Source organism: Meles meles, chromosome 13 (genome assembly GCF_922984935.1).
Source record: "Meles meles chromosome 13, mMelMel3.1 paternal haplotype, whole genome shotgun sequence".
Taxonomy (NCBI): domain Eukaryota; kingdom Metazoa; phylum Chordata; class Mammalia; order Carnivora; family Mustelidae; genus Meles; species Meles meles.
Window position 1 is genome coordinate 55,243,766 of NC_060078.1, and position 12,554 is coordinate 55,256,319.

Below are 12,554 nucleotides of genomic sequence, written 5' to 3' on the forward strand. Positions count from 1 at the left end.
CACATGTGATTCCTTCTTGTCCAAAGATAGAAATCGGTTTCAGGGAGTTTGTAACTTAATTTGGTTATGACCCTATAAGGGCCTGGGGTTGCATCACTTCAGGCATAAGCCTTCCCAGGGCTTTGACCCCGTAGACAGGACGCCTCCCTAGAGTGTTGACAAGGCACTCAGAGCCAAAGGCCATCCTGTCCCAAAGTATGTCCCAAAGGGGGACAGGCACCATCATTTTATAAGGAACTACTTTCTGATCTACTGTAAACATTGTAGGTCTACATAGGCTGTTTCCAATCCTCCCTAACTGGTTCCTAATGCAATTCCATTTGTCTTTGTAGAAGGTGGGGGCAGAGAAGAAATGGGGCTCCTTAAAGAATCAGGTATGTTCCTAGTTGATATAGTTCCAGAAACTACCAATCTCTGCCTTCACTGGAGACCCCCAGGATGATGCCGTCAGAGAGTAGGAAGCCCTGGTTTCCCATTCCTGGAGGGGAGGAGAGCTGGGCAACAGGTCCAGGCTAGCAGGGGGGATGGGAGCACTGGGAGATTGGACTGCCCTCTGACCCCCAGGTCTCCTGGACCCCAGCTCATTCCTTATAAGGAGATGGTAGGCCTGTGGGGCTCTGAGAATTGTCCTCATCTGAAGCTGAGCCAAGCCAGTCACCATCCCAGCTCACCCAGCCCCATCCAAGCCAGTGTATACTTACAGCTCGGCCAATGGCTATCGGGACAAGAAACCATGTTTATATTCAGAAAACAAATCCAAGAAATAATGTATTACTTAAAATACTTCAAAGTTGGGGAGCCAATTTTACACTGAATATACAGAATAAAAACCTCTGCATCGGCAATTTGCCAGGCCCCCTTTAAAACACCCCAGTATTCGCCTGGGTGGCTCAGGCCTTCTGCTTGGGTGGCTCAGGCCTTCTGCTTGGGTCATGATGCTGGAGTTCCAGGATTGAGTCCCGCATCACTCCAGCTCCATGGGGAGTCTGCTTCTCCCTCTAATCTTCTCCCCTCTCATACTCTCTCTCACTTTCTCTCTCAAATTAAAAAAAAAAAAAAAACCCAGTAAAAAAAATTTTTTTTTGATAGTTGACCGACAAAATAATACACTATCTGTAGGGGCGCCATTGAGCATCCAACTCTTGATTTCAGCTCAGGTTGTGATCTCAGGGTCCTGAGATCAAGCCCTGCATCAGGCTCCACGCTCAGTGGGGAGTCTGCTTGGGATTCTCTCCTTCTCTCTCTGCCCCTCCCTCCACTCTCTCTCTCAAATAAATTTTAAAAAAATACACTATTTATAGGTGATACTACAGGAGGTTCGCCCTTATGGTAAGGCTCACCCTTACCAACTCCTTGAGGGCAATGGTTAACATCCTGATCTGAACACAATGAATGCTCAATAAAGCTGCAGTAAATAAATGTATTTAAGAGGAATTTTTATTTACTTCACATGCTTTTAAAATTATCTCTTTAGAAGAGCTGTCTAAGAAGCTAAAAGAAACCAGTGAACAAGGCTTTGGGTAAGTCACTGATTGGGAAGGAGGATGTGCTTCCAAATCTGCCTTGAATTAATTAGCACCATTTCCTAACGCGGGTAGGAGCCAACTGTATCCATTCCTGAGACTGCAGAGACAGGAGCCGGTCTGCCACGGACAGCACACTTACACACCATGGCAGGTCTCGGAAACGGAACAACTATGACAAGTCATTTACTGGATAGCTGTGTCCCATGAGGGCCTCAGGAGGCCAGGCATGCTGGCAGCTCTGGCCTGCACGCACAGGGCTATGCCAAGGGGAGACAAGCATGGGGGGTGGAAGGCTTAGTGGGGCTGCTCAGAGACACCTCGAGGCCTAGAAAGACAGGGTCTGCAAAGAGGAAGGAAGACGTTACCTCTGACTTGGTTAACATTTCAGGAGTGGGTGTGATTCTATGCCCTCAGGAACAGGGGCCAGAGAACCACTGAGGAACGGGGTGGGAACCAGGCTGGCATTTGGAATGCCCAGGCTCCTTGTGAGGTCCAGGAGCACCTTCACAGGAGACAGGCCCAGGGAAGAGTGGACCCCACAAGGAACACGGTCCCGCCACATTTGTTTGAGCAGCACAGCTTGCTTTAAAAGAAAGTACTGCTCCATTCCATGGAGCATGTTGATATAAGACCGTAAACAAACCACAAATCTTTCTGAATTCGGAAAGATTGTAACAATCCTATGTAAAAAAACCAAAACACTCTTCACATATCGCCTGAATTAAAACAGGGTCTATTCTATCATCGAAACGGCAGAGTAGCCACAGGGAGAGGAAGGAAGAATGATTAGGGAAACAGCTTAGGGAAAGACTTGAGCAAAATTATCCCTCCTCCAAGCTGTCCATCCTCAGGGGGTTTTCCTCCACAGGCTTGCGTGAGGCAGTAGAGGCTGGGGCTTCTGTCTGCCAGCTCGGGGCTGCTGGTCAGGGCTGGCCGCAATGACCTGATCATCATCCGAAAGGCTTGAGTTGCCAGAACTCTTACAGGAAATTAATGGAATAAACCCAAGAGCGTAGTCTTCTCTTGACTATCTTATTCCAGAGTTTTTAACACATAGGCTCAGACCTTCTCTCCCTTACTCAGGGCTAAACAGAGTCCCTCTTTCAGAACATCTCCACATGCCTTTCAGACCTAGAAAATACTGGGCTTACATTTCCTGTCCCCTGGTATAGAGAGACCAACCTCATCATATGCGTCTGCGACCCCTGACCCCCCACTTTTCACTCACTCTGGTCCTCACAGAGCTTTTCCAGAGCCGGCCAAAAGTGCGACTCAGAACCCAGCCCATTCCTTAGCCAGGCAAACAGGAAGTCCCAAGTGTAGACTCAAGAACAGGTGCCACTCACCCGTCCCAACCCCCCCTTGGGCACATGCCTACCTGGGGCTTGTCGGAAGGAAGGTTGGGATGCACACTTCTGTAGCCCTTGGCAGCAAGTGAGGAGGGCTGGGCGTTTCCATTGGCATCCGCATTGGAAGAAAGCCTCCACTCATCTGAGAGATGGGGGGAAAAGAAAGAAACCCCTCACTCAGAGGAATACTCCCTGCTCCCCTCTAACCGAAGTCCTGGGCTGAAGGTGGGGCAGAAAGAATGCGAGAGAAGTCCTACCTGCTGAGGGAGTCTCTGAGTCCAGAACTACGTGTGGTGCAGAAAGGAGGAAAACAAAGAGAAAAGGGGGCAAACAGAAACAGTTACACTTGCAGGAAACAAGCATGTACCGCAGGGAGAGAGGAAAATCCAGCACCCCATTGCCAGACACAAAATGCCCTCAGTCATGACGGCCTAATTACCATAGGAACCCACTCTAACCCATGATGTGCTCACAGGCACTGACCTTTGAGAACACAAGGCTCACATTCACAGTAATGAAGAAACAATTGTTCCTTGACATTCTTATTTTACGGACAAAAAGGCAACAGAACTCTCTCCTGCCCAGTCGCTAGTAACTCCCATTCCCCTTCTCCAGTCCTGCTGTAGGCTCGGAATGACCTCTCCTCATTAGCAGGCTGGGCTCCTGGATACGGGCAAGGGAGATAAGCACTTTTTCCCTGGCGACTGGCACTGGGCTGGGGGGACAGCATGATTTAAGCCCAGAGGTATTTGCTGTGATAAGGACTTTTTTTTTCCTCCCTGTCTGCTTTTCTTCTTTCCACTTAAATGAGCCACATAAACAATTTAAAATCGAATCACCCTGAGTTTTCATCATGCTACAAGGCACCCTTGTCTCCCTGTAGCCGGCTACCACCCTGCCCTCCCAGCCAAGCCAGGCACATCTGAGAGCCCCCTCACACCAACAGGCTGCAGAGCACAGGGGTTACCAGTTTGGCCGGGAAAGCAGCTGGACCTCAGCTCAAATCCTGGATGCACTGCCAATGGGCTCTGTGACCCTGAGCAAGTTCTAAACTTATTTTCCCATCTGAAAAGTGGGGCTAATGTTACGCTGGCTTCCTGAATGTTGCTCTAAGGATTAATGACAGAATGCATGAGAAATGCTTAGCCTGGGGCCTGCCAGAGCTCAGTGTTTGCTATCATCTTCTGCATCATCTCGCATCTATGCTCTCTCCTCCACCTAGCCCAGAGGTCAGCACACTCTTTCCACAAAAGGCCAGACAGGAGTATTTTCGGCACCGTGGGCCATGTGGTCTCAGTTGCAACTATTCAACCCTGCTGTCCTAGCACAAAAGAAGCCACAGATCATAGGTACATGAGTGTGGCCATGTTCCAAAGAATTTTTATTTATGGGCCCTGAATTCTGAATTTCATATAATTAACATAGGCATCTGATCTCTTGTGATTTTCCTTTTATCCATTTTTTCCTAAGAACCATTCTTAGTTCATAGGCTGTACAAAGATAGGCATTGGCCGGATTTAGCCCACAGGCTGGTTCGCCAACTCCTGAACTAGCCCATCCCTTAACTTCCTTGTGTCCTACGTACTCTTACCTTCTGAGAGAGACGGACATAGCCGCTCTCACAGTCCCAGCCCCATCTCCATGGTTCTCCCACAAGAGGTGGGCTTTCCAGGTGTCAAGCTGAGATTGATCAATGTCACGGACCACCAACCTAAGTGCCAGACACTGTTAGACACTTTTGTACCTATTTCATGTTTGATTTCGTCACCCAACAGGTCTGCGGGGGAGATGATCCTTCTACCTCATGGATGAAGAAACAGAGGACAAGGGACTTGCCCAAAATCACACAGCCAGGAAACACAAAGTAATCAGTGGGTCTCCGGAATCCAGGGCGGCATCTGCCCACCACTGTCAGCCACCAACCCCACCATCAGCCACCGACATTCCAGAGAAGTGCTGGGAGCCAAAAGGTGGTGGAACAGGAGGCAAGGGCAGAGGTCAAGGTTTTGGGTGATCTGTATCCCGGTACAGCAGTCTGGCTGCATCAGAATTAGCGGAGTGGCCACTGGAACCGATTGTCCCGCCTGCCAGCATTCCTCACTCCGTAGATGGGAGGTAAAGCCTGGGACTTGACATTTCTAACACGTTTCCCCAGTGATGCTAAGGCTGCCGGTCCGTAGTCCACACTTTGAAAACCATGATAAAAGGAAGACCCAAAGAACATCTGGGGTGCCTAGGTGGCTCAGTCATTAAGCGTCTGCCTTTGGCTCAGATCATGATCCCAGGGACCTGGGATCAAGCCCAGCATTTGGCTCTCTGCTTGGCAGGAAGCCTGCTTCTCCCTCTCCCACTCCCCCTCTCTTACTGTGTCTCTGTCAAATAAATAAATAAATAAAATCTTAAAAAAAAAAAAGACCATCCTTTTTCTAGAGAACTGTTTTCTGTTAACTTTTAACTACTCAAGTATCCATTCTTGCTTCTTTTCTCCTCTAAAACAGTTTTTACAGCACATTTCGGTTGTGTTCCCCTTCAGCAGGCTGCTGCTCACCTTTCTGCCACCCCCATACGCACAATCCACAGGTTGTCTCCTCTTTCCAATCACACAGCTGGGGACTCTACAGGACTTGAGTTCCATGCACACTACTGCAATGTTTTGGCTCCTGTGGCTGAAGGCAGGCTGCCAACCACTGTGCACTTCCTTTTTCTTATCTATGAAGTAAGATCTTTACTCCATGGACACCTCACAGGCTTGCTGAAGATCCAGAGATCAGGCACATGGAGGATCCTAAAAATGACCATTTTTAACACTCACTGTAGCATCCATCCAGATTCCTGGCCCAGAGATTGCCACATGGCAGGCCCTCAACCACTAGGTAACACAATGTGACAGTGGTCCCCACCCCCGACATCCATCAACTTCTGCTCCGTCTTCCTTTCTAAGTTCTCTCTTGTCCACCTCTGTCAAGTCATTCCATCCAATGTGTTAGATCGACACACACACTGAACCTCAATGGTTCGGAGCGAGGGGTTACTCCGTGAAGGACGCGGGCGTTCTACGTGGATGGGCGGCACATTGTTTCATGTGCTCTTTGGTTGGTTTGCTTCTATTCTGGTGGTGCCGAGAAACAGATGTCTGCCCCTCCACAGCACTGGTCGTGAAGGGACTGCCATGCTGGCATCAGACGGCCCAGCCCAAGTCCTTGCTAACTGCATGTCCTGCAGCAAGGGACAGGCTCACCTAGGAAAGGAGGGCTTGTCCGCTTCTTTTGAGTCTTGAGGACCAAATGGGAATCTGTGGCGTGAAGCAAGTACTTTAGTCAACTTGGACTCCAGAGCATAAAAAAGAAAAGGTTCCCCTATGGACTCTGAAAAACAACCTGAGGGTTTTGAAGGGTCAGGGGTGGGAGGTTGGGGGAACAGGTGGTGGGTAATGGGGAGGGCACGTTTTACATGGAGCACTGGGTGTTGTGCAAAAAGAATGAATACTGTTACGCTGAAAAAATAAATAAAATGGAAAAAAAAAAAAGGTTCCCCACACAAAGAAGTAAGTCAGAGCTGTTGACAGCTGCTATTTGATAAATAGCTTTGAGAACATAATATCCTCGAGATCAACCCTCTTTTCGTCTTATTCCGAGTCATTAAAACTGTTCCCCTCTCCCTGCCCCAGAAAAGGCAGTTCCCCGGAACTCTCTAGCTAGGCATTCCTCTCTTCCTTACCAAAGGAGGCCTGAATTCCCAGCATCATTATCCTGTTACCTCATCTTCTGAACCTTCGAGGTTGGCAGCGGCTCACAGCCATTTGGACCTGAGTGCAGCAGGTGAAATCTGATATACATAATCATCAATTGTTAACTCTTGGTTGAGGAGGCTGTCAAAAATGCTTCTTTCACAAAGTGTTAGCTCAGCGCTCCTGGAAGGGGAGGAAGACCTAGGAAAGTTGGATTCTAGATAGGTTTTGCAGACCTGAAGAGACCCAGCCTTTCCAGGACAAGTATAATTACTTTTCTCTTATCTTTTCCTCTATCTCTTCTTTAAACATAACCTTTTTGTGGCCTGTGCCCATAGCCTCCTGATATGTTCATTCATTTCATTCTGTGCTAATTTCATTTTGGTCACCTTTAAAGTTGTGCTGCTGATCAGTTCTTCTTGGGACCTTAGGACAACTTTCACTGAGTCAGATTCCACGTGTTCCAGCAGAGTATCCAAGAATTAGAGGACGAGTTCAAAGTGGGCCTAATAGTGTTCCAAATCTCATTTGTGTTTATTTCTTTTATTCCAGTTGCGTGATGAAGAACAACTTTATCCCGAAAGAGGTCTGACTTTGCTTTCTGATTTCTGGTAATCTCTAAACCATTGGAATGTCATCTCAATGCGGTCTTTGTGCCAGATCAATAACTGATCTGGGGTGGGTCGGGGGGCTCTGAGCCATCAAGACCTCAGCCTCCTAAGGGACTGGAGAGTGAGGATCAGCTATGGGAGCAATGGATAAAAATTCTGGACACAACAGCTCAGGAGAACTTCCTGGTTGACAATACTTGGAACATACTGTCATACCTCAGTGCTGGGAACTAATGCATCCTGACTCCCTAGGAGAGGTCAACAAAAGGCCCCATGTTGGGCTTCTTCTCTTGGCGGATACTAATCTGTATCCTCTCCCTGTAATAAACCACAACTACGAGTATAATAGCTTTCAATGAGTTCTTGGAGTCCTAGCAAATCACGAAACCCAACGATAGTTTTGAGAATCCCTTCACCTAGTATTTGGTGTCAGAAGTGAGGGTGTTCCTTATCTGAAGGGAGCATCTGCATCCTAGAGACCGATTGGGTAGCCCGGACTTCGGGTAAAGGCACTAACCTCTGCCTCTGCCTCTAGCCTTCCAGCCTCCTACCTCCGAGTCCTGGGCCCAAGCTGTGGCTGTCAGCCCAGCCATCACTCCTGCAGACCAGAAGCCCCCACAACCCATGTCCTTCTGTCCTTCTTTTTTTTAAAGATTTTATTTATTTATTTGACAGGGATCACAAGTAGGCAGAGAGGCAGGCAGAGAGAGAGGAGGAAGCCGACTCCCCACCGAGCAGAGAGCCCAATGTGGGACTCGATCCCAGGACCCTGGGATCATGACCTGAGCCAAAGGCAGAGGCTTAACCCACTGAGCTACCCATGTGCCCCTCCTTCTGTCCTGCCCATTTCTCCTGCCTAATGGGGTTTTGTGGAATTTGGGAGTTTTCCCTAAGCTGACCCTTTTACTAACAGAGCCCTTAAGAGACTCTTGATAGAAACCAAAGACCTTCCTTCAGCTCCGAGCAGGTTTTTCCCTTGATTCCAACCCAAAGGATTATGTACGTTTCTAGTTTAGCCAAATTTGTGGATGGCTTCCCGCCCTTTCCCATTCTACATTCTTAGTCCTATGTTAGCTTTACGTCTCAGAAATGGTGAAATGTACATCAGTCCAATAAAATATGAAATAAGAAACAAAAAAAGGGAAGTGAGGGTATCCTCAGGGCGCCTGGGTGGCTCGGTTGGTTAAGCATGTGACTCGTGATTTCAGCTCAGGTCATGATCTCAGCACTGTGAGATTGGGCCCCATGTTGGGCTCCACGCTCAGCAAGGAGTCTGCTTGGGATTCTCTCTCACCCTCTCCCTCTGCCCTTCCCTTCCTCATAAAAAAAAAAAAAAAATCTTAAAAAAAAGTGAGGGTGTTCTCTTGTGGAGACTTTTCCTTCCAACTTCTTACTTTGGCCATCATTCTTGCACTGGCATTCATAAGGAGGATTCTGAGTTTTTGGGGGGTGGAGAGAGTCTTTAACTGCTCCCATGTCAATTTTCTCATGATAACTTTTTGCTACTGCCATTTCTAGAGCACAAACCTGAGAGTCAAACCAGAGAAAACGTGCTGGTACAGTTCCAGAGCTAACAATGTGGTCAAGGGCCAGGCAGGAAGGACTGGAGCGAACTGCACAGAATTAATACAAATGGAAGGAGTGAACGGGATTCTGGCTTGTGGGTCAGAACACAGGGGTTGATGGTCTTCGGGCTATACTAGACAGGAAGCTCCACGTCACACCCAGCAGTGCACTGGGCTCCCTGTCTCTTCTAGAGTAACTAACACCTGACCTGGGGACATGTCACCCTGAGCCAAAAGAGCCAATACCCACACCTGGCCAGGCAAATGATATCAAGAAGCAGGGATAAGGTAATGGGAGACAGCACTAAGATTACTGCAGTTCTTTCCAGATGCTTCTGATCCAAAAACCAAGGTCCACATTCAGAGTTTAGGAGGCTGGTCAGGAAGCCGTGGCTGGGGATCCAGGGTCAAGCTACCACTTGAGGGCCAGAGTCTGGAGGGTGGGTTTAAACTGGGCAAGTCCAAGGGCTCGTCCACAGGCTCAATCTCACTCCACTTCAGAAAGGACCTCCATCTCCCAGTGTTCATCTGGATGCACATGGTTCCCAAATCCTCACCCCGAACTCCAAATTTCCAAATGTCTGCTAGAAACTTCCTCCTAGAAGTCCTGCCCTTGCCCCGAAACTCAGTGTGGCAAACAATGGAATTCAACATCCCTTTCTCTCCCTTCATAAGCCACTGTCTCCACGAACACCACAGCCACTCTCCCGGTCACACAGGGGAGGTAGCAGGGAGTCCCACCTCTCCACGCTCCTCACACACTCCACACGGGGTCCTGCCACTTCGCTCTTCCAAACGCACATCCACCCTCCCCCGTTCCTCATTCCCACTGCGCTCACAGCCTCTAGCTGAAATTACAGGAAGGCTTTCCCAGGCCTCCGGATGTGCACAACTGCCATCGGAGCTGCCATCAAAGAACACCTGCAGGGGCACTTGGGTGGCTCCGTGGGTTAAGTCTCTGCCTTCGGCTAAGGTCATGATCTCAGGGTCCTGGGATCGAGCCCCGCATCGGGCTCTCTGCTCAGCAGGGAGCCTGCTTCCCCCTTGTTCTCTGCCTGCCTCTCTGCCTACTTGTGATCTTTCTCTTTCTCTCAGTCAAATAAATTAATAAAGTATTTAAAAAAAAAAAAAAAAGAAGAGCCGGCAGTGTGCCTGGCTGGGTGCTGAATCTTGGCGTGAAGGAGCTCACTGGACCCCAGCACCTCTACCGAGGTTCTTCCATGTCACAGATGAGAAAAGTGACGCTCGCCGAGGTAGAATAAGTCACCCACATCACAAAGATGGTAAGTGGCAAAGCTGAGCCTTGACAGAGGGCTGTGTCACTGTGAAACTAGACCGTGTCTCACAGGACAAGGGAGGTGGAGCAAGGACAGGGAACAGGAGATGCATCTGAAATGGGGGTGTCAAGGGGTCACGTAAGCAAAGAAGGTGCTGGGCAGTAATACAAGCCTGGAGCTTCCAGTTTGGGCAACTGCTCAGCAACCTGTGGGCCTGCAGGGAGGGAAGGTGGCGGTGAAGCCAGGGAGCGAGGCATTGAGGAGGCAGACAGAGCAGCTCAGGGAGAGATGGTCGCCCCAGTGATAAGGGAGGGAGCTGGACACTACCTGACATCAGCTGTCTGTGAGGGCACTGGGAGGAGGAAGCACAGAGGAGACACCTGCTGCCTCATATTTGGGTTCCGGGTCTGGGCTGGACATGGCTGCCTGTCGAGGTGCATGGACTCCCAGGCTCTGGGACAAAACTGGAGACTGGGGCGGGGTGGGGCAGGGTGAGGAAGCAAGCTGCCATCCAGAGGCTCAGGTGCAGGGAGCAGAGAGGGATGAGAAGAGGGCTGGGAACCACATGGACACAGTCAGGTGCCAGCAGGAGGCTGGCTAGTGAGCAGTACGGTAAGAGGACAGGATCTCCAGCTGGAAGGTCCCATCTCTAGAGTCCCATCCTTCTTCAAGTGAACTGCAGTGTTAACTCATTCCAACCTCTTTGGTACTCTTCCCTTTACCCAAACCTAGCTTGTACCTTCCACCCAAACCGCCCTGGGATGTAATCTTGAATCTGTCCTTGGTGAATGGGATTCTGTTTGTGTCAGATTAATTCCCGAAGTTCCCAAGGTCACAGAGCATGCTGGAACTCAAAACCATCTTGCCCAGGTCCTTCGTACTTTACCTTGGAAAGCACGACGGTGGACTAGCAGCCCACGCCTGACTTTCTCTTACAGTAAACAGACTTCTGTCCTCATCTGAAGCACCCAGAATTATGCTCCTTCTCCTTCCCTTCTCCCTATTTGTCTCTGTTCTCACAGACTACTCAGTGCCCTGCACACAGATGATGCGAAATGAATGTCTGCTAACTTGGGAGTCAATGATCTGCACTTACCAGGAGGAAAATAATCTAAGATCGATTTACTGTAGAGGTATGTATAATTGATCGTCCTCCCTTAATTTTCAGGTGTATTCACATTTTAACACAAAATAGTCCTTCACCCAAATTAGCTGTCAGAATTCATAAGATCTAGAATTATTTGGAGGATAGAGAGCTTCCTAAAAGTGCTCAAATCACCGTAAGGTCCTGTAAATAAAAGCCCAGAGATTGCCGGAGAAGGGGACCGGTAAGCGCTGTGTGTTAATGCCACCCAACAACCAGGAGGGGGAGCTCCAGGACCCTCTCCTCCCACTCTCCCTGCTAATTCCCCCAGCGGAAGGGCTCTGCACTTGATTAAGGTCATTTTATTGAGCCATGCATGGGCTGTAGGTAATAATTCTTTCAATTATCCTTGAGGATTCTCTCTTCCCCAAACATCCTTGGGGACTGGATCTTCCCAGGTAGGCCAGGAGAGGCTGGATGAAGCTAGCCTTAGGAAGAAATGCTTTATGCTTTCACTCCTCAGCCTCACCTTTCCAGGAGGCTGGAGTGGCAGACTGCAGGGGGGCAAAGTCAGGTATGATTTGAGGAACGTAGGGCCAAGAAGTGACTTTCAGCCTATAGTGCTGGAGGCCACTTATGCCTTCCCTGAGACCAGGTAGAAAGCAGCTCCCCACAAGGCACGACATTATCAGAACGGGGCTCGTGCTCAAACCCTAGCCTGGCTTTGTCCTCAAGCATCTGCCTTGGTGCTAGTTCTAGGCGGCTGGGACAGGAAGTCAGTTTCCGAGATGCTGGCCACTGACCAGCTCCTTCCTTCAGATTTCCATCTCATCACAATGGGGGGGGGGTGCTCCCCACTGCACCCAGGAGTCTGCGTGCCCCACCTCCTTTTATCTTCGGTCCCAAGGAAGTGGTCTTTACCCTCACTCCTTTTCGTCCTCCATTTCCTTTAAGATGGAAAGAAAACTCCCCTTCCCTCCAGCAACAGCTCTCAGATGTGATCCCTGGACCTGAAGCATCTCAGCATGACCGGGAATTTGTCAGAAATGCAAACCCTCAGACTCTACTTCAGACCTGTCAGTGGGAATAACCATAAATCCCAAAGCCCCAGCTTGGGGCCCAGCATCCTGGCCTTCCACTCCAGGTGATTCTGAGGCAGCCCAGGTGTGAGAACCAGCACGCTGTGGAGTGGATGGGGGGAGGGGGGTGGGCTGGGGCTGCCCCACCCTCAGCTAGCTGTGCCTGGGAAACCTCAGTGTTTCTCAACTCCCGGAACACTTGGGGAGCTCTGGAAAACCCTCTCTAGAGAGGTCACAGTAATCACAATCATAACCTACTAATAGCAGCTAACCTCTAATGGCTCATTCCACGCCACCAGGCAGATGCAACACCTTCACACACTCCACGCTCACAGT

General features: G+C 49.5%; 1 protein-coding gene across 50 annotated transcripts in view; it reads right to left on the reverse strand.

Moving 5' to 3' along the window:
• The window catches only part of SORBS1 (sorbin and SH3 domain containing 1), a 225,338-nt gene that overhangs the window by 93,529 nt on the left and 119,255 nt on the right, over positions 1-12,554 (reverse strand). For 34 of the 50 annotated variants that reach the window (XM_046026708.1, XM_046026707.1, XM_046026703.1 and 31 more), the window contains 2 exons: positions 3,133-3,159; positions 2,905-3,017 (listed from right to left, as the gene is read on the reverse strand). In XM_046026708.1, coding sequence (XP_045882664.1) covers positions 2,905-3,017; positions 3,133-3,159 — 140 coding nt within the window. The remainder of the gene's footprint in view (positions 1-2,904; positions 3,018-3,132; positions 3,160-12,554) is intronic. The other 16 variants (XM_046026710.1, XM_046026709.1, XM_046026682.1 and 13 more) reach the window with 1 other exon arrangement.